This window comes from Macaca mulatta, chromosome 7 (genome assembly GCF_049350105.2).
Source record: "Macaca mulatta isolate MMU2019108-1 chromosome 7, T2T-MMU8v2.0, whole genome shotgun sequence".
In the NCBI taxonomy this organism is placed as follows: Eukaryota; Metazoa; Chordata; class Mammalia; order Primates; family Cercopithecidae; genus Macaca; species Macaca mulatta.
Window position 1 is genome coordinate 75,376,456 of NC_133412.1, and position 25,797 is coordinate 75,402,252.

General features: G+C 40.3%; 1 protein-coding gene and 1 long non-coding RNA gene across 51 annotated transcripts in view; one reads left to right on the plus strand and one right to left on the minus strand.

The window, feature by feature from the left end:
- Positions 1–25,797, plus strand: part of AKAP13 (A-kinase anchoring protein 13) — a 352,639-nt gene that overhangs the window by 184,734 nt on the left and 142,108 nt on the right. For all 50 annotated transcript variants that reach the window (XM_015142950.3, XM_077940185.1, XM_077940184.1 and 47 more), the window contains exons 7-8: positions 2,215–5,395; positions 9,307–9,428. In XM_015142950.3, coding sequence (XP_014998436.3) covers positions 2,215–5,395; positions 9,307–9,428 — 3,303 coding nt within the window. The remainder of the gene's footprint in view (positions 1–2,214; positions 5,396–9,306; positions 9,429–25,797) is intronic.
- LOC144330082 (uncharacterized) lies at positions 2,432–10,525 on the minus strand. The gene is made up of 2 exons (XR_013395944.1): positions 10,058–10,525; positions 2,432–6,885 (listed from the first exon to the last, which is right to left on the minus strand). It is a non-coding gene; the product is annotated as an uncharacterized LOC144330082 (long non-coding RNA).

Here is a 25,797-nt window from a genome sequence, read left to right on the forward strand (position 1 = left end):
CATAAAAACATTACAGACTACCTGTTAGCATTTATTACAAATAATATAAACGTCATACGTGTACATCTCTCTTGGCCATAACATCTGAAAGGCTATGTTTAGGTAATTTTTCCACCCAGTTTATTTCAGAGCTGATTTGATTTGGAAACCACTTGACAATAATTTCATTTAAGGTCAGCTCAATGCCAGAGGCTTCTTTGGGAGCATGCATTATTTGAGACCAGCAAGCCAAGAAATTCCATAAGGTTATGTGATGCTCCCACTTTTGTGTTTTAGAATTGTGTTTGTTCCAGAGCAGGTGACATTTCATTTTCCTCTGAGTGGACTTCTAGGCAATCAGATTTTTCCTTAGAGCTCTTTTTACTAGGTGAATGGTAGTCCACTTGAAAATACAGTTTTGCAGGTCCCAAAGCTACCTGCCAAGATATGGGAATAATTGGCAGGCAAATACGAGAAATTAAAACTGTGGGAACATACATGTGTTACTTTCTTCAGGCAACACTACTGTTTCTCCAGATTTCTGTTTTATAATGTTTACTGTTTATTAAATTTAATGACTTCATTTCCTGATTTTTAGGAGACTGTCGTACTCTCACCAGGATTGGAAATAAGCCAATTTTGAATACTCTTAAGGAACCTAACACAGAAGCTTTTAGTGAAAGTCCATTTTGCTTGTACACTCTAATAGAAAGACTTTAACAAGCATGACACATTTTATACTTGTATGTATAAACTTTTACAATAGGCTCAGTAAGATAGGAATGGTATGATGATGGAATCCTGTAAGTGCCCAGTATATTCACTGAATGAGTAAATGAATGAGAGGATGGATGGCAGTAGATATGCATATTATTGCAGTAGATCAAGTAATGAGTGGCAAGCAAACCAGATGTTTGGAAAAATAGATTTTAAGGGTTGAGAAAATAGTATTTTTGTAAGAATTTTTGAAATTTTGATATGAAGGTAAATTCACTAAAGATCACCTGTATTTGTTTTTCTCCATTTTTCCTAAACCTTGCTGCATGCACATGAGATTTTTGCATGTTTATAAACTTAGATTAATAATTTTTTTCTAATTGCAATATGGTCCTCATAGTTAATAATGGGTGGTATTTCTTCCATCAGTTTTATGAACCATGATTTTCTTAATCATTCCCATGCTGTTGGTTGTATCTGTTTATATTTTTAAAATACTTTAAAGTTGCAAAATCCATTTTTGAGATTACATATAGTATCCATAACACACTCTGACAGTATATAGGTGTGTGTTCTCATTTATTTTATATTTAGTATGTTCTGGTTTTATCAAAAGGTAAAAGAATACCTGCCATGCCACTGTTCCTGAAATTATGAACCCATAACTCAATGGTTAAGTTAGATTGGTTGGAACATATTTTGGGGATTAAAGGACTCTGAACTCCTCAGTAAATATTTAGGGCACAGGAGCATTGGCTGCACCTTGTAATGGAAAAGAGCTGGGATTTGTTTTTACTTGTATATATGAGGCAGGGCAGAAATAGGCTCTGCCCCGCTGAAGACAATAAAAAATATAGGTGGGACACAGTGACTCACGCCCTATAATCCCAGCACTTTGGAGGCCAAGGTAGGAGGATCCTGTAGGCTCAGGAGTTGGAGAACAGCCTGGGCAACATAGTGAGACACCATCTCTACAATAAATAAAACAATTAGCCAGGTGCAGTGGTACACACAAAAAATAAAACAATTAGCCAGGTGCAATGGTACACACCTGTAGTCCTAGCTACTCAAGAGGCTGAGGCACAGGGTCACTTGAGCCCAGGAGTTCGAGGCTACAGTAAGCCATGATCACACCACTGCACTCCAGCCTGGCCTCAGAATGGGAGATCCCACCTTAATGTTAGCGACTCATTTGAAGATATTCACTGAGCTTTTTAAAAATAAGGTTTTTGAGACTCAATTTTAATCTACTTCCTAAAATAAGTTCAAAATTTAGAAAATAGATATTTCATATATCCTAATCCATTTTGAACATCCCAGTGTATAGGCAGATATGAGAGGAGAGTAATATCAGAAATAAGAGGAAAGTTATTTGTATTCTTTTAGATTAGCTTATCATGTGACCTTAGAAGGGACAGAATGGAAGTGAGTTCTGTCCAACAGGATTTTTGCTCAGAGGTGTCAGTGACATCTTCTCCTACGAGCAGTTTTTTAAAAGTGTATTTCATTTCCTCCTAGAAAACAAACCTCAAGCAGATGGACAATCTTATGCCCTTAATGGTGATGGCACAGGATCCTTCCAGTGCCCCAGAGACAGATGGCCAGTTTCTTCCCTGTGCACCAGAGCCCACGGACCCTCAGCGACTTTCTTCTTCTGAAGAGATCGAGAGCACTCACTGCTGCCCAGGGATCCCTGTTGCACAGACTGAAAGTCCCTGTGATTTGTCAAGCATAGTTGAGGAGGAGAATACAGACCATTCCTGTAGGAAGAAAAATAAAGGTGTGGAAAGAAAAGGGGAAGAGGTGGAGCCAGCACCTATTGTGGACTCTGGAACTGTATCTGATCAAGACAGCTGCCTTCAGAGGTTGCCTGATTGTGGAGTAAAGGGCATGGAAGGCGTTTCGTCCTGTGGAAACAGAAGTGAAGAAACTGGAACAAAATCTTCTAGAATGCCCACAGACCAGGACTCCCTGAGCAGTGGAGATGCTGTGCTGCAGAGAGACTTGGTCATGGAGCCAGGCACAGCCCAGTATTCCTCTGGAGGTGAACTGGGAGGCATTACAACAACAAATGTCAGTACCCCAGAGACTGCAGGGGAAATGGAACATGGGCTCATGAATCCAGATGCCACTGTTCAAAAGAATGTGCTTGAAGTGGGGGAAAGTACAAAGGAAAGATTTGAGAACTCTAATATTGGCACAGCTGGAGCCTCTGACGTGCACGTCATAAGTAAGCCTGTGGATAAAGTCAGTGTTCCAAACTGTGCCCCTGCCGCCAGTTCCCTGGATGGTGACAAACCTGCTGAGTCTTCACTTGCATTTAGTAATGAAGAAACCTCCATTGAAAAAACAGCAGAAACAGAAACTTCACAAAGTCGTGAGGAGAGTGCTGATGCTCCAGTAGATCAGAATTCTGTGGTGATTCCAGCTGCTACAGAAGACAAGATTTCAGATGGATTAGAACCTTATACTCTCTTAGCAGCAGTCATAGGTGAGGCAATGTCACCCTCAGATTTAGCCCTTCTTGGGCTAGAAGAAGATGTAATGCCACACCAGAACTCAGAAACAAATTCGTCTCATGCTCAAAGCCAAAAGGGCAAATCCTCACCCATTTGTTCTACAACTGGAGACGATAAACTTTGTGCAGACTCTGCATGTCAACAGAACACAGTGACTTCTAGTGGCGACTTGGTTGCAAAACGGTGTGATAACATAGTTAGCCAGCCTGAAAGCACCACAGCAAGGCAACCCAGCTCACAAGATCCACCCAATGCCACCCACTGTGAAGACCCACAGGCTAATACAGTCACCTCTGACCCTGTAAGGGATACCCGGGAACGTGTGGATTTTTGTCCTTTGAAAGTGGTGGATAACAAAGGCCAACGAAAAGATGTGAAACTAGATAAACCTTTAACAAATATGCTTGAGGTGGTTTCACATCCACATCCAGTTGTCCCTAAAATGGAGAAAGAACTGGTGCCAGACCAGGCAGTAATATCAGACAGTACTTTCTCTCTGGCAAACAATCCAGGCAGTGAATCAGTAACCAAGGATGACGCACTTTCTTTTGTCCCCTCCCAGAAAGAAAAGGGAACAGCAACTCCTGAACTACATATGGCTACAGATTGTAGAGATGGCCCAGACGGAGATTCGAATGAGCCTGATACACAGCCACTAGAAGATAGGGCAGCAGACCTGTCCACGTCCTCCACTGCTGCAGAGCTTCAGCGTGGGATGGGGAATACCAGTCTCACAGGACTTGGTGGAGAGCGTGAGGGTCCCGCCCCTCCAGCAATCCCAGAAGCTCTGAATATCAAGGGGGACACTGACTCTTCCCTGCAAAGTGTGGGTAAGGCCACTTTGGCTTTAGATTCAGTTTTGACAGAAGAGGGAAAACTTCTGGTGGTTTCAGAAAGCTCTGCAACTCAGAAACAAGATAAGGATATAGCAGTGACCTGTTCCTCCATTAAGGAAAATGCTCTTTCTTCAGGAATGTTGCAGGAAGAGCAGAGAACACCACCTCCCAGACAGGAGACTCTACAATTTCATGAAAAATCGGTCTCAGTTGATGGTGCCAAGGACAAAGCACTTCAGCTAAGTAATTCACCGGGTGCACCCTCTGCCTGTCTTAAGGCAGAAACTGAACATAACAAGGAAGTGGCCCCACAAGTCTCACTGCTGATTCAAGGTGGGGCTGCCCAGAGCCTGGTGCCACCAGGAGCGAGTCTGGCCACAGACTTAAGGCAGGAAGCCTTGGGTGCAGAGCACAACAGCTCCACTTTGTTGCCATGTCTGTTGCCAGATGGATCTGATGGGTCTGAGGCTCTTAATTGCAGTCAACCTTCTCCTCTGGATGTTGGAGTAAAGAACACCCAATCCCAGGGGAAAACTAGTGCCTGTGAGGTGAATGGAAATGTGACGGTGGATGTTACACAGGTTAATGCTTTACAAGGGATGGCTGTTCCCAGAAGAAAGAATGTATCACACAACACCCAAGATATCCTGATTCCAGACGTCTTGTTGAACCAAGAGAAGAATGTCATCCTGGGTTTGCCAGTAGCTTTACGGGACAAAGCTGTGACTGACCCACAGGGAGTTGGAACCCCAGAGATGGTACCTCTTGATTGGGAGAAAGGGAAGCTGGAGGGAGCAGACCACAGCTGTACCAGGGGCGATGCTGAGGAAGCCCAGATAGACACTGAAGCACATCCTGTCCTACTGCAGCCTGCTGCCAAAGAGCTCCCCACAGACATGGGGCTCTCATCCCATGATGATGAGGCCCCAGCTGGCGCGAGGGAAGTCCTGCAAGCCTTGCCCTCAGGCGGGGAAAGGAGCACTCCCTCTCTACCTTGCATGGTCTCTGCCCAGGCCACACCTCTGCCTAAGGGAGCAGACTTGATAGAGGAGGCTGCCAGCTGTATAGTGGATGCTGTCATCGAACAAGTCAAGGCCGCTAGAGCACTGCTTACTGAGGGGGAGGCCTGTCAAATGTCACTGTCCAGGCCTAAGTTGTTGGGTCCTCTCACTGAAGGGCTAGAGAATGCTTTTACAGAAAAAGTGAGTACTTTCCCACCTGGGGAGAGCCTGCCAATGGGCAGTACTCCTGAGGAAGCCACAGGGAGCCTTGCAGGATGTTTTGCTGAAAGGGAGGAGCCAGAGAAGATTATTTTACCTGTCCAAGGGCCTGAGCCAGCAACAGGTAAGCAAAACATAATACAAAATTAGCAGTCTGAGCAGCAGATTCCCTTAAGAGTCACTGTGGTGTCCTGGTAAAAATATAGGCATCTTTGTTGTTTTGAGGTCTTGCACTCATTGGGTGGGTAGTCAAGTTAATAGTCACCACCATCAGAAGAGGCACGTCATCTCAGGGTTGCACAGATTTTGTTTCCTGTGTTGTAGACTTAACTGCTTGGTTGCTTAAGCTTATAAACACTCTTATCTGTCATTCTGGAGTGGTTGCAACTTTGCAAACCTGGAAAACAATGCCTAGATCACAGGTATTCCAAAATGATGAAGGAATTTAGCAGATGTTTTTATTCACATGGCTTAATCCTTTTCTCTGGTACCATAGAAAACAGTGCCAAAAAGCTGTGTTCTATTTACAAGCCTGAAACTCCCTTCCTCCCCTGTCATCCTAGTCTGTATTCTGAGCAAATTTAGAGTCAGAGTGGTTTCATGAACAGCTATAAGTATTGTTCTAACCTGACATCTCAACACCCAGAATGGTGGTATTAGGTCATTGGTTTTTTTGTGTGCTTTTATTTTATTATTATTTTTTTTTGAGCTAGGGGTGTTGTTGACAGGGAACTCCTTCCTTTTCCTGCTTGGGGAACGGACCTCTAGTTCCATTGCCTGTTGCTTTTGGGCAGCAGTCTGGGAATTCAAGACCCTGCACAGTGCAGGGGATAGGATGCAGGATTTCCGCCCAAGCCCAGTCTGCTGAGCTGCTGTCACAGGGCAGACCTTGTGTCTGCTTTATCTTGGTGAAGCAGCTGCACTGAGCAGATTGCTCACACAGCAGCCTGTTCCATCTGTGGGTAATCATGTTCCGAGACAGCAAAGAGAAACCGCTATTGCTCGGTGGAAATAAACTATCTGAATAAAACTTCTTATCCGGGGTTGAGGCTGAAGCTGAAACGGGAGTCGGACACAATCTCGACTCTTGAAGTCTTTAAAGGTCAGTTTGATGCACACTTTTATACCACCACCTGTTACCAGCTGTAGACGGAATACCCATCTCCATGCTTGCCCCTAGGCTTTTGTAGGTAAGAAGTAGCCTGTTTTGTCTTTATTGTTTATTTTTGCTGTTCTTTTCAATTTTTGAAAATCCCTTTACATGTATGTATTAAGAGTGTGGGGGAGGGTTATGGAGAGAAATGAATCAATGGAGCAAAAGAAGTTGCTTTGGAAGAAGCGCAATTTAAATACAGTGGTCATTTTCCCTAGTAAAGGGCTTTTAGCCATTTATAATCTTTTCCCTCCCCAGTTGAGGGATTTAAGGAATCCCAGAATTTTTGATGACTTTAGCTTTTTAGTTTTATTAATGTTTTGGATTGTTAGTGATAAATATTTGTTGACTGTTGTCTCAGAATTTAAATGAGAAGGTCTCTACTTTTTTAAAAGAAAGCCACAACAACAAGTCTATTTTGGGGGCCCTGGCAGGTTGGCATTTCAGAAGAATGGGAGTGGCTGTAAGCTGATGCCTGGCGATGTTCTTTTCATTTGGGTGCTGTGTCCTTGGCCACATGGGCTAGAATTATTTCTCTTTCTGGCTCAGTGGTCAGAATTTAACTCAAGCAAGTGTGAACTCTGTGGGGATTGTGTCTGTAGTATCCTATGAGAAAAAGTAAAAACCAGGGAGAATTTCAGACTTTGATTTTTATTAGCACTTATAGTACAGTTGGTAAGAAATGATGGATGTTTAGGATGTTGAGGTTTTGAGAAGGAAGAAAAAATGTATGACCTTTTAGCAGTATATATATGGGCTTGGGGTTGGTAAATTTTGTGTAGGTGAGTTACTTGTCCTGTTACCAAAAGGAGTCATACTCATGGTCTCAAACTACAGAAGAACTCAGTACTCATGGTCTCAGACTACAGAGAAAGTAGCCAGTCATGAAGAAATTGGTGCTTTCTTCAGAAAATGGCCAGGATTGGGAAAATCCCTGGTCACATTGCTTTAGAGAAAAAGCACCTGAGTGTGATCTCAGAGCCAAAGGGTATTTTCTAGCAAGTTTACATTCTACTCATAGATTTAATCATACTGTTTTATGAGTGAGAAGACATAGGTTTAACTGCTGATTTGGAAGGGGCCAGTTTGAAAGAAGGGGATGTGGCCCTTGACCCACCAGAAGCATTGCCCACAATGCTTAGGAAATCAGTGGTGCATGACTGAGCCACGCCAGTCCTGCAGAGGCTGCTGACACCCCTCAAGTGTCAGTAATCACTGTTTACTAGTGTGACTGGTTGCTGTGCCAAGATGCATCTTTTCAAAGTTGATAGATATAGGAAAGGAAGGAGGTACCAAAAATCCCATCCCCAGAGGAAAGCAACCCTCTTTCCCCCCAGAAATTACTCTGACTCACTTAGAGATGTTTTGATCAAGGGATAGTTCTGAGGGGATTGCTTAGATTTTAACTTTAATAACATTTTATGAAATTTAACACAGATTTTGGTTCTTTGGGCAAGGAAACTGGTTTACCTATTTTTAAACTGCTGGTAAGATTATATAATTATTGGCTGGGCACCGTGGCTCACACCTGTAATCCCAGCACTTTGGGAGGCTGAGACGGGTGGATCACAAGGTCAGGAGATCGAGACCATCCTGGCTAACACGGTGAAACCCCGTCTCTACTAAAAATACAAAAATTAGCCGTGTGAGGTGACGGGCACCTGTAGTCCCAGCTACTCGGGAGGCTGAGGCAGGAGAATGGCGTGAACCCGGGAGGCGGAACTTGCAGTGAGCTGAGATGGCACAACTGCACTCCAGCCTGGGCGACAGAGCGAGACTCCGTCTCAAAAAAAAAAAGATTATATAAGTATAAGGGCAAAGAAAGAAGAAAAGAGGTTCATCTATAGAAATGTAACTCTTACAAATTTAAGGTAGACTTTCGTATATATCATGTGCTCCTAGAATAAAAATATAATTTATTCTTTGGCGAAAGAAACTTCTATGATCTTTAGTGTGGGGAGCATTTTTCTAGCCAGAGTAGAAGCATCACTAGGTTAATAACCACAGATACATTTCCACATGAAATCGAGATGACAGTTCCATTTGCATTTGGATTATTAAGGTGAATTTTAACTGTTCAGTCATCAGTCCCCTTTAAAGAAGTGTCAGAAGCCTAAATTTGCCTCAGACATCATTTATCACTTCCTTCCTGTATTTGCTTGACCATGTGGTGGTCAAGTAACAAAAACCACCACTGTTTTTGGTCTGTTGAGCATGGCCAGCAAGAGGACAACTACGTAATTCTCGAGAAAACATGCACAGAAGTGTTTCTCTTAAGAAAGGGATAGCTTAGTCTGTGATTAGGTTTCAGTTTTGGAAGAAATAAGGATTAAAAACAAGAAGTAACTGCTGAGTAGTTCGTTCTTACTGGTTACAGTGATGGGTGGGTCAGAGTGTGTTGTATGGTAGTGAAAGTCAGACTTGTCCCAGAGGCTTTGTCTCATTCTCAGTGGCTTTTTCCTTTTTGTTTTGTACAAATCCTTCTTGCTTTTTTGATGATGGCCGAGATGGACTACCTAGCTTCAGCTATTAATCTTTTCCCCCTGAAGCTTATGAATTTAGTTTTCCATATGCAAGTTGGTGCTACACTCAGATTTGTCATAAAAAGTTAATAGTGAAATGGATGTTCAAAAGACATTGAATTGGATCCTCACTTAGTTCTAAGCCCCTACAAAGGCTAGGGAAAACCAATAACCGTGTGATAAAGGAATAGCTCAGCATAGGGTCAGAAATGACACTAGGCGCTGACAGCAAAAGAATACTTTTCCGCTATAACACAAAAGCAAAAACAAAACACATGAAACCTGGAGCATGTTGTATAAATAGTAAGGCACAGAAATCAGTTTTTAAAAATGTACTCTGTAATCTCCCTGCTCTTTCAGAAATGCCGGACGTGAAAGCTGAAGATGAAGTGGATTTTAGAGCAAGTTCAGTTTCTGAAGAAGTGGCTGTAGGGAGCATAGCTGCTACACTGAAGATGAAGCAAGGCCCAATGACCCAGGCGGTAAGTGGCATCAGTAAGTCTATATGAGCACAAAATGTGTTTATCCTGTTCTGCTATGTCTTATTTATGGCTTTGTCTTTTATTTGAGGGTAAGTGGGCAAAATAGTGTTTTCCCCCTTCTCTCTTGTGCTGTTATATAAATGTGTATATGTTGCTGCAGTTAAGCTTTCATAAATGGTATATACCAGACAGCGAAGTTTTGGAATGGGCTTGTTACATGTTTTCTTTTAGATTATGCTGAAAAACATTTTCCCCATGAGCACGAGACTTTAAAATTTGTCAGTAAGCTTAAATTGTCACAAAATCGGAGTTACCACAAAAGGGGATCTATAAACCTTTTCTTTATTTCTTTCCTTTTCTCCCTCTTTTTTTTGAGATGGAGTTTTGCTCTTGTCACCCAGGCTGGAGTGCAGTGGCACAATTTCAGCTCACTGCAACCTCTGCCTCCTGGGTGAAAGCGATTCTCCTGCCTTCACCTCGTGAGTAGCTGAAATTACAGGCATGTGCCACCATGATTGACTAATTTTTGTACTGTTTGTGGAGATGGGGTTTTGCCATATTGGCCAGGCCGTTTTTGAACTGGCCTCAAGTGATTCACCCGCCTCAGCCTGCCAAAGTGCTGGGATTACAGGTGTGAGTCACGGCGCCCGGCCTATAAACCCTTCTTAAACCTGACTCTTCTTTCTTTATATAAAAACTGATAGCCAAAATGAGATTTTTACTTTATAGCTCAATAGTAACTGTCTAACTTATGAAGTATATCATTTTCAGCAATGAAAAAAAATGTTCAGTAGGCCAGACGCAGTGGCTCACACATGTAATCCCAGCACTTTGGGAGGCCGAGGCGGGTGGATTACCTGAGGTTGGGAGTTCAAGACCAGCCTGACCAACATAGTGAAACCCCATTTCTACTAAAATTACAAAAAAAATTAGCTGGGCGTGGTTACAGTCGCCTGTAATCCCAGCTACTTGGAAGGCTGAGGCATGAGAATCATTTGAACCTGGGAGGCAGAGGTTGCAGTGAGCCAAGATCGTGCCATAGCATTCTAGCCTGGGTAACAGAGCAAGACTCCGTCTCAAAAAAAACAAGAAAAAAAGGTTCAATCAATATGGGTTTTTTTTTTTCAGAATAGCTTTTTTTGGGATATGATTCACATACCATAAAATCCACCCAATCAAATGAAGTGCATAGGTCACTGGTTTTAAATAGATTTACAGAGTTCTGCAACCATCGCCACTGAGGCTCTAATTTCAGAACATTGTCACTCCAAAAAGAAACCCCAGACCCATTAGCAGTGTACCTCTCCTTCACTCTTCCCCCCCCGCTCATTCATCTACATTTGCTCTCTATGAATCCATAGAGAGATTTGCTGTGAGAGTGTGAAAGTGGCTATAGATAGTACGTAAATTGCCCATTCCAGAACTTCATATAAATGGTATAACACAGTATGTGATCTTTTGTGACTGGCTTCTTTCACTTAGCATAATATTTTCAAGTTTCATCCATGTTGTGGCATTGATCAGTATTTCATTACTTTTTATTGTCAAACACTGTTCCGTTGTATAGATATAGCACATTATTTTATGTGTGTATTTGGATTGTTTCCACTTTCTGGCTACCGTGAATAACACTGTTATGTACATTTGTGTACAAAATTATGTGGACATATGTTTTTATACACCTCGTGGAGTTGCTGGGTCATGTGGTAATTTCCATTCATTTGGTTTTAAAAATATTTTTCTTCAAGGTCTTGAGATTATTTTTCTTTGTTTAAAGCTATTAACTTTATTTTATTTTATTTATTTATTTATTTATTTATTTATTTTTTTGAGCTGAAGTCTCACTCTGTCACCCAGGCTGGAGTACAGTGGCAGGATCTTGGCTCATTGCAACCTCCACCACCTGGGTTGAAGCAATTCTCCTGTCTTAGCCTCCCGAGTAGCTGGGATTACAGGGACTCGTCACCATGCCCGGCTAATTTTTTGTATATTTCGTAGAGATAGGGTTTTGCCATGTTGGCCAGGCTGGTCTCAAACTTGTTATTTCAAGTGATCCACCTGCCTTGGCCTCCCAAAGTGCTGGAAGTACAGGCGTGAGCCACTGCACCTGGCCGACTGTTAACTTTTAAAACAAACTTGTTGAGAGAAACAGTGCCCTATACTTGTGCCCTTGTTGTATTGGAGTACTGTGGTATGAAGGTGCTGACTGTTCTAACCCGCCCTTATTACACATAACATTCATGACTAATGCCTGGGTGGCTACTTGTAAAGCAGGCATTATTCAGACAAATGTTGCTTTTAACCCTGTGAGAAGAAAAGAGAACACACCCTGCATGGGTAGATGTGTCTTTGTTTCCAGAAGCCCCTTAGAAAAGGAAGGAAAAAACTCACATCCTTGAATTCAAATACCTCTGTTTCTTAGTACTCCATTTTAATATTGTAGTGATTCAAGTCATTGAATCCAGACTGGTACTTGGCTCTAGACCCTTCGCTTTCTGATGAGGGTTATCTCTATTCTAATGGTATCTTGTCTACTATAATGAAGAAAACAAAACATGACTTAAAGAAAAGTCCCTTTCATCCTCTCCTTTTTCTCTAGTTTTAAGAATTGAGAGAGTGAATATTCCTCTGGTTGGTCAGCATACCTCATTTTACAGATAAAAGAATAGACCCTTGGAGAGTCACATGACTAGCTAGAGGGCAAAGGCCACTGGAAGAGTTTGAGGTTTGATTTCTAATCTAGGACTTATACAACAGGGCAATTCCTCCTTGACTTAAGAAACCTGGGCTCTGATTGGTAAGGATGCTATAAGAAGCCTGAGAACCGGCCGGGCGCGGTGGCTCAAGCCTGTAATCCCAGCACTTTGGGAGGCCGAGACGGGCGGATCACGAGGTCAGGAGATCGAGACCATCCTGGCTAACACGGTGAAACCCCGTCTCTACTAAAAAATACAAAAAACTAGCCGGGCGAAGTGGTGGGCGCCTGTAGTCCCAGCTACTTCGGAGGCTGAGGCAGGAGAATGGCGTGAACCCGGGAGGCGGAGCTTGCAGTGAGCTGAGATCCGGCCACTGCACTCAAGCCTGGGCGACGGAGCATGACTCCGTCTCAAAAAAAAAAAAAAAAAAAAGAAGCCTGAGAACCATGTAATTTGTCTCCAGCTGGGAGATATCAATACCTTATGCTTTGTGTTTGCTTCCACCGTGTAGAGTTGGGGAAAGCATATGTCAGTGGGATTTTCAGTTCTTGAGGATTTGCAGGCCTAAATTTGGAAGTTTTTGTGTTCACAGCATTCTTATAATGATGTGAAATCTGACTACTTAACTCTTCTCTATGGTGCTCTGACAAACTTCCCTTATTTGCTGTGAATTGAAGGGATAAAACAGACACACACTTTAATTTTTCCCACTTAACTCTTCACATTACTATATTCATCATACAGGTTTTCACTGGATAGGAAAAGAGAGCAGAGGTCTGCAAACATTTTTTAAAGGACAGACTTTTGTAAATGCTTTGTGGGACATATGGTCTCTGTCACAACTAGTAAGCTTTGCTGTGAGTGTGAAAGCGGCCATAGATAGTATGTAAACACAGGAGTGTCACTGTGCTTCAATACAACTTTATTATGGACACTGAAATTTGAATATCATGTGATGGTCATGTGTCATGAAATATTATTGTTTTGAATTATGTTTCCAGGAATTAAAAAAATGTAAAAATCTCAGCCGGGCACAGCAGCTCATGCCTGTAATTCTACCACTTTAGGAGGCTGAGGCGGACGGATCACTTGAGGTCAGGAGTTCGAGACCAGCCTGGCTAACATGGTGAAACCTGTGTCTACTAAAAAAAAACAAAAACAAAAACAAAAATTAGCCAGAAATTGCTTGACCTGGGAGGCTGCAGTGAACTGGTTGCAGTGAGCCCAGATCACACCACTGTACTCCAACCTGGGCAACAGAGTAACAATGTCTTGAAAAAACAAAAAAGTCTTAAGTTTTTTTCAAGGGCTGTAAAAAAGAGTTAACTGGCAATAGCATGTGAGCTCCTGCCTAATAAATACTTGTGCACTGGTAGAAGAAAAGAAAAAAGAAGCAAGCAAATTTCTTTTCTTAAATTGTTTTGTGGTGAAACTTCTGGTTTTTAAACTACAGGTTGGGAGTGGGATCAAGTTCTGTCTTTCCTGAATAGTTTTTTGACAGCCTCTCTAGAGCTCAGTTTCCTTGTCTCTAATCATTCTCTATCTTTAACCTTCTAGAGTCTGTTTTCATGCTGAAAAGGGTTAGAGTCTGTGATTATATTTGAGGGAGGAGTGGCATTTGTGTAATATTTAACCTGATCTTTCTGCCACATACCCTGTCTATGTGCGTGCCTTGGGAATAGGCCAGTCATTGCTTCATTGAATCATCCTCTCCAAATTTAAAGTAGAACAAATTCCTATATCTTATGCTTTGCTACCAGCTTGAAAACCAGTACTATGGTAAATTTATGGCTGTTTTCTAGTAAATTTAAAGAATCCATTTAAATTCTTATAGAAGTCTTGTTTTGTAACCTTCTCTAAACGTGTAATGATCAGAGCATAAGAACCTCTGTAGAGTGGCACTACCAAGGATTTAAAGAAAAAAGCTGCAGTTGAGTTCTTGTTTTCTTTAGTCCATTAGTCTGATATCTGTCATACAAACTGAGGGGTAATTTTTCATTCCTTAACCTGTTTGACACATGTATTGTAAATAAACCCTTACTTTAAAGGTCCAGTGCTGAAAATCATAGTTTGTGAAGGAATTAGTATCCACATTCGTTTGCTTATATTCTCAGAGAAAACACATGTATGTGTTAAATGCTGCAGATTTCTTGATAGTCTTTACTGATATTTCTTTATTGGGTTGAAAATGTTCACAGTTTTTGAGGCAAAGTTTTTACTTTACACATAATGTGGTTTATTCCCATTAATCATTTTATCATTTTATTATAATTGTGGTTTGTTACTGAGTATTGCCAAAGTTGTAATGCCCATTGCAATTTAATATTCAACATTACCTCCCCCTATATGCTTTACTGGTTTCAAGGTATTCAGATTACCTTTTGTTGTCGTCTTTTTTTTCCTTAGTGAGTTAATATATATCAAGTACTTAGATCAGAGCCTAGCACAAAACAAATTCAGCTTAGCATTATTATTACTTTAGTAACTTCAGATTACAATATGCTATTCACTTATTTTAGTAACTAGTAGAATATGGTGGTTCAGACTCAGTTACTGCTTCTTGAACACATGTTATAAAAGCTTCAGGAATAGTTTCATACATTAATTTGGAATTGAAAGACATGGAACTTGTTTTACTTCTGAGACCCTTACAATTTGAAAGAACCTTAAAGATTTTCTGAAGTCCAGCACCTTTTCTTTATAAGAGAAGAAATGGATTCAGGATAGTTAAATGACTTGCCTTGTTTCACAGCTAGTTAACTTCCAGCTGGACTAGAACCCAATTTCTATGCTAATAATTTTTCCATTATACTATTTCCTGAAGAATCATCTGAGGGTATGCTTGGGAAGTTCCATCCACTTGGTTTAGGATGGGTTTTTGTGTTTTAAACAAGCATCCCTGAATGATACTTACGCATACTAAAATTCTAAAACCATTGCATTACACTTTCATGCATTTGGTAATAGTTGGAGAAATTCCTTTAGCCATTTTAAGATGTAAGCTGATACACTTTAAGTCTTGTGTTCTTACTATAATCTGTTTAGCTGCAACTAAATACCACTAAGATGATGTTTCTCCAAAGTGCTTGCTTTTGGTGCAGAGATTAGGAAGATTTTTTAGACCTGCCTTTTATTTCCTAAAGAATGATATGATACTGTGCCAGATGCTGGAGGGAAGCAGGAGATGACATTGAATACTTAAGTTCAGAAAAGAAGGCCTTCTGACACCATTCGCCTTCATAGTATGCCGCAGTACTGCAAACCAGTATCATATGTTGTAGGGATCTTTTCTCTTCAAGATATGGCCAAGTTCATTAGGAAGGACCTTCCCTCCCTGGGGCATCTGTTCACTGAGGTATCTCAATAATAGTTCCTTTTCTGAATGCTCTTTGCATAAGCTTATCAGCCATATGGAACAGTTAATTCTACAAACCAGTATGTATTGTCAGGGTTTCTGTGGTCCTACGAGTCAAACACTCAAGAACAACTATGTTCAAGAACAACTGTAAAATCCCATGTGTTGAGTATTAGGTTACTGGGAAAATCTACTCTTTGTTTAACATACCTTCCTCAATCAAGAAAGCATTTAAAATCAGAACCATTTTCTTTTCTTTTTTTTTTTTTATTTTGCAATTATACAGCCAAACATCAAATTAACTGAATTTCCATTCTTAGTTATTTTTACAACAGTATTCATGTTTGTTTCTTCAGGATTGTAGTAAGGGCATTGTTGGTCTTGGAATATTGCCTGTTAATATCTTCCTGAACTCTGTCCTTTTATTATATTTAATGGAACACTATTTTCTTTCTGTTGTCTAAAGGGGGCGAACTTGTATTTCCATCCCTAGTCTAGGAATTTGGTTAAAAACTTTTGTTTTGTGTGACTGTTCACAGCCTTCATGCTCAGCTGCCGTGGGAAAATATGGCAACCTCTAGACTATTTGGTAACTAACCCAACAACTTACAATGCTGATATTCAAAATGGCTTATACATCCCACCCATAGTTGTCAGTTTTTAAAAAGGTCCTTTAAAAATGTTTCTGACATCATATTCACATAGATAGTTTTGTGGTGTGTGTGTCACCTAGGGAAAGGCAAATTGGCCACTTTCTGAGTTGCCATAAAGTCTTTATCTGCATACATTTGGCATTTAAGAGAGGCAGGCTCTCCCTGAATTATCCCATTTAGGTCCAAAGCTAGAGGAAACTTAATTCTCAGTTTTTTTCATGTAAATTTTTTGGAGACTCTCTGTATCTTCTCTGAAATGGAGAGTTTCCAGGAAATTATCAGTGGCTCCTAATACAAATTTTTAATACAATTGTGGAAAAGAAGTACCTCAAAGAACCCCAGACCATAAAGTCACAAGTGGCAAAACTATAAACTTAGTGTAAAACTACCCGTAGATAATATATGTAAAGGTATAATTTAATGATTTATTTGTATATTTTTAAGTGACCTTAAGCAAGTTATTTGATTTCTCTGATCTGTGTTTTCTCCTTTGTATAATGGTTAATCTCTAGTTTATTCCGCTCTTAATTTTTGACCAGTGTATGATTCTGAGATGATTAGAATAATTTAAAAAATATTGTAATCCCAGCACTTCAGGAGGCCGAGGCAGGTGGATCACACAAGGCCAGGAGTTCGAGACCAGCCTGGCCTACATGGCAAAACCCCATCTCTACTAAAAATACAAAAAAATTAGCAGGGCATGGTGGCATGCGCCTGTAATCCCAGCTACTTGGGAGGCCAAGGCATGAGAATTGCTTGAACCTGGGAGGTGGAGGTTGCAGTGAGCCAAGATTGCACCACTACCCTCCAACCTGGGAGACAGAATGAGACTCTATCTCAAACAAACAAACAAAACTGAGGATATCTTACATTTGGACCAAAAGGACAATCATGAGGGATTTTTTTTTTTTTTTTTAAATTTGAGACAGGATCTTGCTATGTTGCAGGTCTTGAACTCCTGGACACAAGTGATCCTCCTGCCTTGGCCTCCCAAGGTGCAGGATTGCAGGTGTGAGCCACCATGTGGGATTTTTTTTTTTTTTTTTAAATCACCCATTCTTTAACCAAATCCTTACACTAATCAGTTTTGTCTTAAATGTTTTCCAAGGTGTTTTGTTCTGAGATATTAAAATCAATTATACTAGAATCTGCTTTTTTCTTTCATGGAACTGCTGAATCACAGGTCATATGTGCATTTTAGAGGGGATGTTTATCTCATGCCACCCCCTCTTGAGTGAAAATAACCGTATCTGAGTCTTAGCACTCTTTCTGTCTACTACTTACACTCATTTTTCTTTTGTTTATTCTTATTATGTTGACAGCCAATGATAATAGCTAAGTATAAGGGAAAGATTATGGAGCCCAGTGAATTAAGGTTTTAATCCCAGTTTTGCCAATCACCAGCTGAATAATTTTGATTAATTTATTTAGAGGCTGTTTCCTCATCTGTAAATTTGGGATATTGATGCCTATTACAAAGGTTGTTTGTATTAACTAGGGTTAGGAAATTCTAGCCTTTAATAGGCATTTTAAAGGCAATAGATATAATTCTAATCTCATTTTAAACTAACTCAGAATTATTAGGCCCATCTTAAGACAGTATGAGTGAATGATTTTAGATAATGATTTTTACATGGTCTTGGAAGAAGCTATTAATTATATCAGGCCACAGTGGTACACATTTAACTTTCCATGTCACTTTATGTTTACTGCAAGGGTGTACTAATTTAGTCAGTACTTAGTTCAACAAATGTTCATTGAACTCTGTGCTAGGCCTCAGATATGCTGAAATGAAAATAGATGAGTCTCTGCATTCAAAGACTCATATTCCAGTAGGAAAGGCAATTATTAAACCAGTAAATACGATATATTCTTGAGTGTTAAAATACAGGTAGATATACAGGTGCTTGTGAAAAAATAACTTTCAGTGAAATGGATGCTAAATTCTCCTTTCTAAGGAAGTTTTTAAAGAATGTTATATTATTTTTACACTGTGGGAATGAAGATATATGCATTATGTATCAGAAATACAGGCTTGGTTGTAACCAGTACATTTGGAAGGGCTACCAATAGGTGATCTCTTAGAAAAAAACTATGTATTGCTTGTGGTTCTAAGTTCTGTGTTGCTTACTGACATAAATATGACTTAGAGCTGCTTGTTTTTGCCTATGAAAGAGAAAGTTTCCATAGTAGAAAATTAAAAGAAAGATGTCGTTTGATCTTTGAGAAAGGCCTAGGTCCACCTCAGGGATCTACCTGGGTACCTACAATTTAGTAGTTTTAGATGTTCCGTATTAGGTTTTGATTGTGGATTTTAACAAGAGGCTAATGGTGTTTCTCTGGTTGGCCACCAGAAGAGTAAATGTGTACACTATTTATGGAGTTGTCCACTATATATGGAGTTGTCTGCTTTATCCAGAAAAAGTTTCAGGGGCACCAATTTCAGATGTTTCTAGTCTCCTAGGCTGCTCAATTTTGTGATATTAGTCTGTGGCTTTAATTTCATTTATTCATTTAGTAAACATTAAATGATTATTTTTTCCTGGACAAATTATTGCATCAAATATTGGAGTTTTGTTTTTGTTTTTGTTTTGTGGAGATAGGGTCTCACTTTGTTGCCCAGGTTGGAGTGCAGTGGCGTGATCATAGCTCACTGCAGCCTCAACTTCCTGGGCTCGAGTGATACTCCCACCTCAGCCTCCAGAATAGCTGGGACTGAAGGTGCGAGCCACCACACCCAGCTAATTTTTAAATTTTTGTAGAGACGGGGTCTCTATAATGTTGCCCAGGCTGGTCTCAAAACTCCTGGACTCAGCAACCCTCCCACCTCGGCCTCCGAAAGTGCTGGGAATACAGCATGAGCCACTCTACCCTGCCAAATACCAGATAATTTTTGACAGTTAGGGATCCTTTTTGCCCTTAGCATACCTAGAATCTAGTTAAATTTTAAAAAGCAAACGTATACAGATACAATCACAATACATGAATGCAGTGTGTGAGACATGTTATCAGATACCATTAATGTGCTATAGGAGATCACAGAGAGGAATACTTCTTGAAAAGTGCTTGTCTGAAACATAATGGTGTTTCCTTGGTGAGACCCATGTTGTAGCACAGGTGGTATCAATAGTCTATTGGCAAGAACAGGGATAGCTTCAGGGAGCCATTGATATGCTTTCCAGCCTTGTAGTTCTTTTTTTACTTTCACAATACACTCAGCCCTTCAACGATCATAGAATTGCCTAAGGATTACCAGAGACACATCAGTTTGCAAGGTAACTGATCTGGCAGTAATACAGGTTAAAAAAACAAAAAACAGAAAACATTTCACTAGAACTGAAAAACATAAAATTTACCACAGAATATGAAAAATGGAAGTATTCAATAGTATATGAACCATGTGGGAATTGAAACAAGTAGTATTTCTGTTTAAATAGTTCCATTCAGCCATTGAAAGTTTATGTTCTCCCTTCCTGCCTCTTTCATTTCATACAATGATGTAGACATTTTGCTTCCATTCTGAGGACACCCAAAACCCTATCACTGCTGTGGACCTGAACAATTGGGACATTGTCTTAAGTGCACATGGGAAGTCTTCAGAGAAAGTTAGTTGATGGTGAAAATGCCTTTCATAAAGTTCAGGACAGAGAATACTCTTATGAGCACTATCTAAGTTTAAACCTAACTCAGAAGTCAGAGTAAGCCAAAATGTTTATTGTATTGATCTTCTTTTTCTGTAGCTGGCATTTGATCCTGACTGAGTCATCAGTATTGATATATATTTAAGAGTTTTGAAAGCTTAGTTGCTGGGTGTGGTGACTCACGCCTATAATCCTGGCACTTTGGGAGGTCGAGGCAGGCAGATTGCTTGAGCCCAGGAGTTCGAGACCAGCCTGGACAAAACCCTGTCTCTACCAAAAATACAAAAATTAGCCAGGTGTGGTGGCATGCACCTGTAGTCCTGGCTCCTTGGGAGGCTAAGGTGGGAGGATCATCTGAGCCTGGGGAGGTTGAGGCTGTGGTGACCCATGATCATGCCACTGCATCCTAGTCGGGGCAACAGAATGAGACCCTGTCTCAAAATAAAATAAAAAGCCTAGTCACTCTGGGGTTGGAATTTGGGGTTATGGAGGTATAAAAATGAGACAGATTTTTCACATGTGATTTCATTGTTTGTACTGAAGATGGTTGCAAAAGATGTCTGAAACAGTTTGAACTAATTATAATAGGAATAATTGGGGTAAATGTATAGCTTCACAGTTGGCCTTTATGGTTAAATACATATTTGAAAGGATAAATTTGACTTGGCGCTTTTATTTATGTGAGACATGCATGTATGTGTGTGTTTTACTGTGTGGAGTATGAAGTACCTTGGGAGTGGCACATGGGGCACATTTTTGCTGAACCCCTTCTCTGAGGCAGAAAGAAAAAACATGGTGGAGCAGCTAAGAAGTTAAAAATTGTGAATTATTTTATTGCTTGGAATCCCCTCGACAAACGATAGATTAGCAGAAAAACATGCCTGAACTGGAAATATCCTGTTCCCTTTTGATTTATGTAAAAACAGCACATGATCAAAAAATTTGTAATGGAACCATTTAGAGGTCTTTTCTATTTATATTCCAGATTTTTTAACTACAGGAATCCAAAATCTTCCAAAAATAATTGTTCTCATTATAGAATATTAGTTTAGGGAGGAATTTTAGTGAGCATGAGGCTTGTGCCCTTTAATTTGCCAAGAAGGGAACTGGAGTACCCAAAGAGCTAGGGTGCTCAAAGGGCCTGCCATCATTTGTGATGCCCATGAGCTTCTCCTTGCCCACCTCTGTCTTAGTCATCACCTGTCACTGAAGTAAACTCCTCAGTGTCACATGGTAAGCCGGAGGCACACTGAAAACCTCTCCAGTATTTCTGCTGAAGATTCTTTAATAGGAAATCCTTAAATAGGACCATCTTTACTGATCAGTGACATTCCTCTACTTCATGAAATCCTTTAATCCCCACTCCCCATACATTAAGAAAAATTATGGGAAGGATACAGCTGAAGGTGTACACTTGATCCCTTAGCTGTGTGCATCTGCTGCACTGGTGACTGCAGTACTTCCTTTTAGCAAATTGCCCTCTGATACAGATACTTGGAGGCTTGTGGCTGGGCCATGTGCAGATCACAGTATAGGGTGATCTGGGTAGATTTAAGATTCCCACTCCCTGAGCATGGCATCTTTATTTTTGGGTGTGCTTGTTGTGTGTTACCTTCCTTGAAGTTTAGTGGATATTGTTACCTACCAAGGTAATAAGCCTGCATGAATCGCTGTGGAATCCAGGTTTGTGTGATGCGAGTGTTTTCTGACAGCAGATGAATGATGTGAAAAATGGAAGAGCCTTCTGCTTGTCATGTTCTTCCCTAGGGTAACATCCTGGTTGCTCTGGGAAAAGCAGAATTGTAAGATCCTCTTTCCAATATTCTTTATCTTTTGGTTTCTATGAAAATAATAACTCAAGGAAAATGTGCTATGGTCAGTTTTATTTTTGACATCATTAGTTTCTTTCTTTGTCATCCTTCGTTTTGCTACCAAAAATTTTGTTGTGTTTATTTTTTCCCTTGAATCAACTATAAACCAAGCTCTTTTTAGGTGGAGGGACCTGAAGACATTGGGTTGGTTTGGACTCCCCCTGCCATGCCGGGCTAAAGAAGAACCAGGGGGTGCCACCTCAGCCACAGGCCCCTTGAAATTAGGCCTAGGCCTGGTGCAATCTGGAGAGGATGCATGATGAGAAGCATCAGAGCCCAGGTAGTGTGCAGGTCTCTACTTTGTGGGCAATAGGACATTTATTCTAAGAGGCTCAGGAATTTTTTCTCTCATTCCACCCCTGTGAAAGCCAGAAACTGTGGGAAGCTACAGACTGACTTTTCAGTGGGAGAGGCATGGAAAAAACATATGTCCATGCACGAATCCCTTACTTTAAACATTTGTAGCAAAGATTCCAACAGTAAATTATGCTGTTGGAACATAGTCCCTTCCTCCAGGAGATGTTACTCTTGTGCATTTCCAAAGCAAAATTCAGCCTTTAATCTGCAAACATCTGTTTTGTATGCTGAGTGTTGTAGTAGAAACCAGGGATGCCATGGTGGGTAAAATAAGACAGATCTCATCCCTCAAGAAGCTCTATTGGGAGAAACAAAGAAATGAACCAAGAGTTGACACCTGGGTCATGGGAACTCAGAGAAGGAATTTTCCATAGTTTAGGCCTATCCACACCATTGTCGCTTCTACTGTTCACTTCTGGTAGCATTGTAACATCAGGCATTAAGTGGAATTCTGCTGAAATGTCACTGAAAGGATTTTCCCTGTTGACAGCATTGCTTGCCTTGAAATAGAGAGTTAGACTTTTCATTCCAGTTCCAGAAAGTGATGCATGTATCATGATTGTTTTGCTATGAAACAGTTCCTGTCCCTGTTGCCCTTGTAGTCAACACAATAGGCTATGTTCCTTCCCAGGAGTCATTAGGTTTCCCTAATGGGATGATGGAAAGGAGGGAAATAGAGCTCTGGCCCTCTTCCCTCATTAGTGCTGAAACCTGGTGCTGTGTCTGCTTCACATCAAGCTCAGTGGATTGTTTTTCCCTTGTCTGAGCCTGTTGTTTCCTCCTTGAGTGAGGAAAAGGATTTAAATCCTGGCTTTCCTGACATGGAACTTTCCTGCAGTGGCTGTTGCAGCTGAACGCATTAAAAGGAGTACCTGCAAGCTGTGAGAAGAAATATTGTTTGAAGATTAGCATATAATATAATGTGGACAAGTGCTCTTAGGTTTGCTTTTAAATCGAAAGACTGTGTTCTGTAGGATTTGAAAAAGAATAGAATTTGTCATTGGCACACCCCACCCGTCATAGCCCCACAGGCTTCTTTGTAGCCACTGGAGGGTCTTAAGTTATACTGGCAGTAGTGAATTCAGGTGATTGACATTTGCTGCTGGGTATCAGAGTTACAGTGTATCTCTACCTCCTCACTTTGGTTTTGGTCTCATCTTGGGGAGCTACTGTGCTTTTAGCTGTCCCAGAAGGTGGGAGGTGGCAAGCTCATCAGTGCCTAACAATGCCAAGTTTTCTTTGTTTTATTCCTAATGGGAACTTATACTGCCATTTGTCTGTTTCTTGGCATAACTCTTTGGGAAGGAAAAGGGGTTAAGTAAAAACAAAACAATGCATACCTTTTATGAATATTATCTCTGGGCTGGGTGTGGTGGGTCATGCCTGTAATCCCAGCACTTTGGGAGGTCAAGATGGGAGGATTACTTGAGTCCAGGTGTTCAAAACCAGCCTAGGCAACAAAGTGAAACCCCATCTCTATTAAAAAAAAAAAAAGAAATAATATTATCTCTGAATTAATCTTGCTGTTTTTTTAAAACTTGGAGTCACCCTATTGGTTAGATAATACCAACCATCTATTAGCAAACAAATATGAAGGTGCCCTGAAATATGACTGATGTGGAATGTTGCCTTGATCCTTCCTTGTTTATTAAGGCTGGTTTGTGGGAGCTTGGAGCAGGAAGAAGAGAGGTAGCAAAAAGGACAGAGAAAATGAAGGAGACCTTTAATGTGGGGGCTGGAGAAGCAAAAGGATAGCTAAACTAAACATGCCTCTTGACAGCATCTGTGACTGACCATGCACCAAAGCCATGATATGGCAACAGCTGTGTAAAGGCCCAAGATGTTTAATTCTTGTAGCAGTTGTTCCTATAACTTCTTGTGGTATATCACCCCCACATAGAATGGGGAAGATGGGAATAGCTTAGATTAAAAAAAAAAAAAAAAGCTAGCTTACTGTTCTTCCTCTGAAAAGCATTTTATCACATAACCAACTAGTTTAGTCTAATGGAGGAAGATAATTGCACAAATCTAAATAAATAAAAAGTGGGAATTGTTAAATATTTTTGAAAGCAAGGCTTTTACTTTTAGATATACACAGTTACTCAGAGGAAATTTCAACAGCTGCTGCTTAGTAGAGGCTCTGCTGGGCCACCTCTAATGTAGTAGACAGGACTTTAAATATTGACATCCATTTTCACAACACAAATGTTCTTTTAGGAGGTTCTTTTTAATAAACAAGTGGTAATTAAAAGATTTAACAAATGTATGACATTAATTTCAAATTTAACAAGGTAGCCATTTAAAGGAATATATTCCCCTAGCCACCCCCAAAAGCATTTATGTCCTGATGACAACAAGGAATAACTAAGCTGAAGAAACAACTTGTCTTTGTCAGCCTTTGTCATTCAGCGTGGTAGAAATTCTTCTACCACGTTTTTACCATCCATTCCTTAGCATTGTGTCTGTGGCTCTTCCTAATATCACTTCCCCCAGGAGCGAAGACCCTCTTAGAATTAAATTGGAACATTTTCACTGTAGAACCTGTAACAAGTTAATCTTTTTGGAATGGCAGTCAGATAGCTGGAGGTAAAGCCTTACCTGCCAGAGCTTCTACTTTGATACCTTTGCTATACTATATTTCTAAAATATCCATGTACTTGGCTGACTTCTTAAATGCTGAGCAAAATTTATCCTCTTCTTGATGGCTCAGAATTATTGTTATGAGGTATCATTTACTGTTATTTATTAAAATGTACATTAATGGGCCCTAATCTGAGTAATAATTCAGGAACTTGCATTAAAAAGAGTTATTCATCTCAGCTTACCATTTGCCCTGGTATTTTAAAAATGGAATGAGACTTATTCAACCATGTAGTCCCTTAGAAAGTACCTTTTGGTTAACTTCATTAGCATATAGGTCATCAAAAGTCTTTTCCTAAATAATTTTATTTGCCCTTCAGAAAACCGTCTCTGTTTATTGTTCTTGCTGTGATTACTCTTAATTCACCAGCATCATTCATAATGTTATGAAATTGTTTAGACCTAATCTCACATATAACTAAAGGCATTAGCTTTCATACAGTCTGTTAAGTTAGAAAGCTCTCGTCCAAGATTCCATCCTTTTCCCCTAAATAAGAAAAGCTTTTTTTCTCTGAGATAGTAAATTTAACTTATCACATTGAACTGCCAATTTAGGAATTCATACTGTTATCTTCTCTCACCGGAATTCTTTGTTTTTGTGGTTTTTTTTTTCCTTCCAGCTATTCTTGTATTCCTTATAACCCATCGGTTCTCAAACTCTTTGTTCTTAAGATCTCTTTACATTTTTAAAAATTAAGAGCCCTGAAGAGCTTTTGTTTATATAGGTCATATCTAGAAATGTATACTGTATTAGAAATTAAAACTGAGAAATTTAAAAAATATTTATTTACAACAATAATCATTATTTATATTTTTATAAAGAATATTTTTTCTACAAAAAATTTAGAGGAGTGGTATTGTTTTAATTTCTGACTTAATATAAAATATTTGAGCCGGGCGCAGTGGCTCACGCCTGTAATCCCAGCACTTTGGGAGGCTGAGGCGGGTGGATCGCCTGAGGTCGGGAGTTCGAGACCAGCCTGACCAACATGGAGAAACCCCGTCTCTACTAAAAATACAAAATTAGCTGGGCCTGGTGGCACATGCCTATAATCCCAGCTACTAGGGAGGCTGAGGCAGGAGAATTGCTTGAACCTGGGAGGCGGAGGTTGCAGTGAGCCGAGATTGTGCCATTGCACTCGAGCCTGGGCAACAA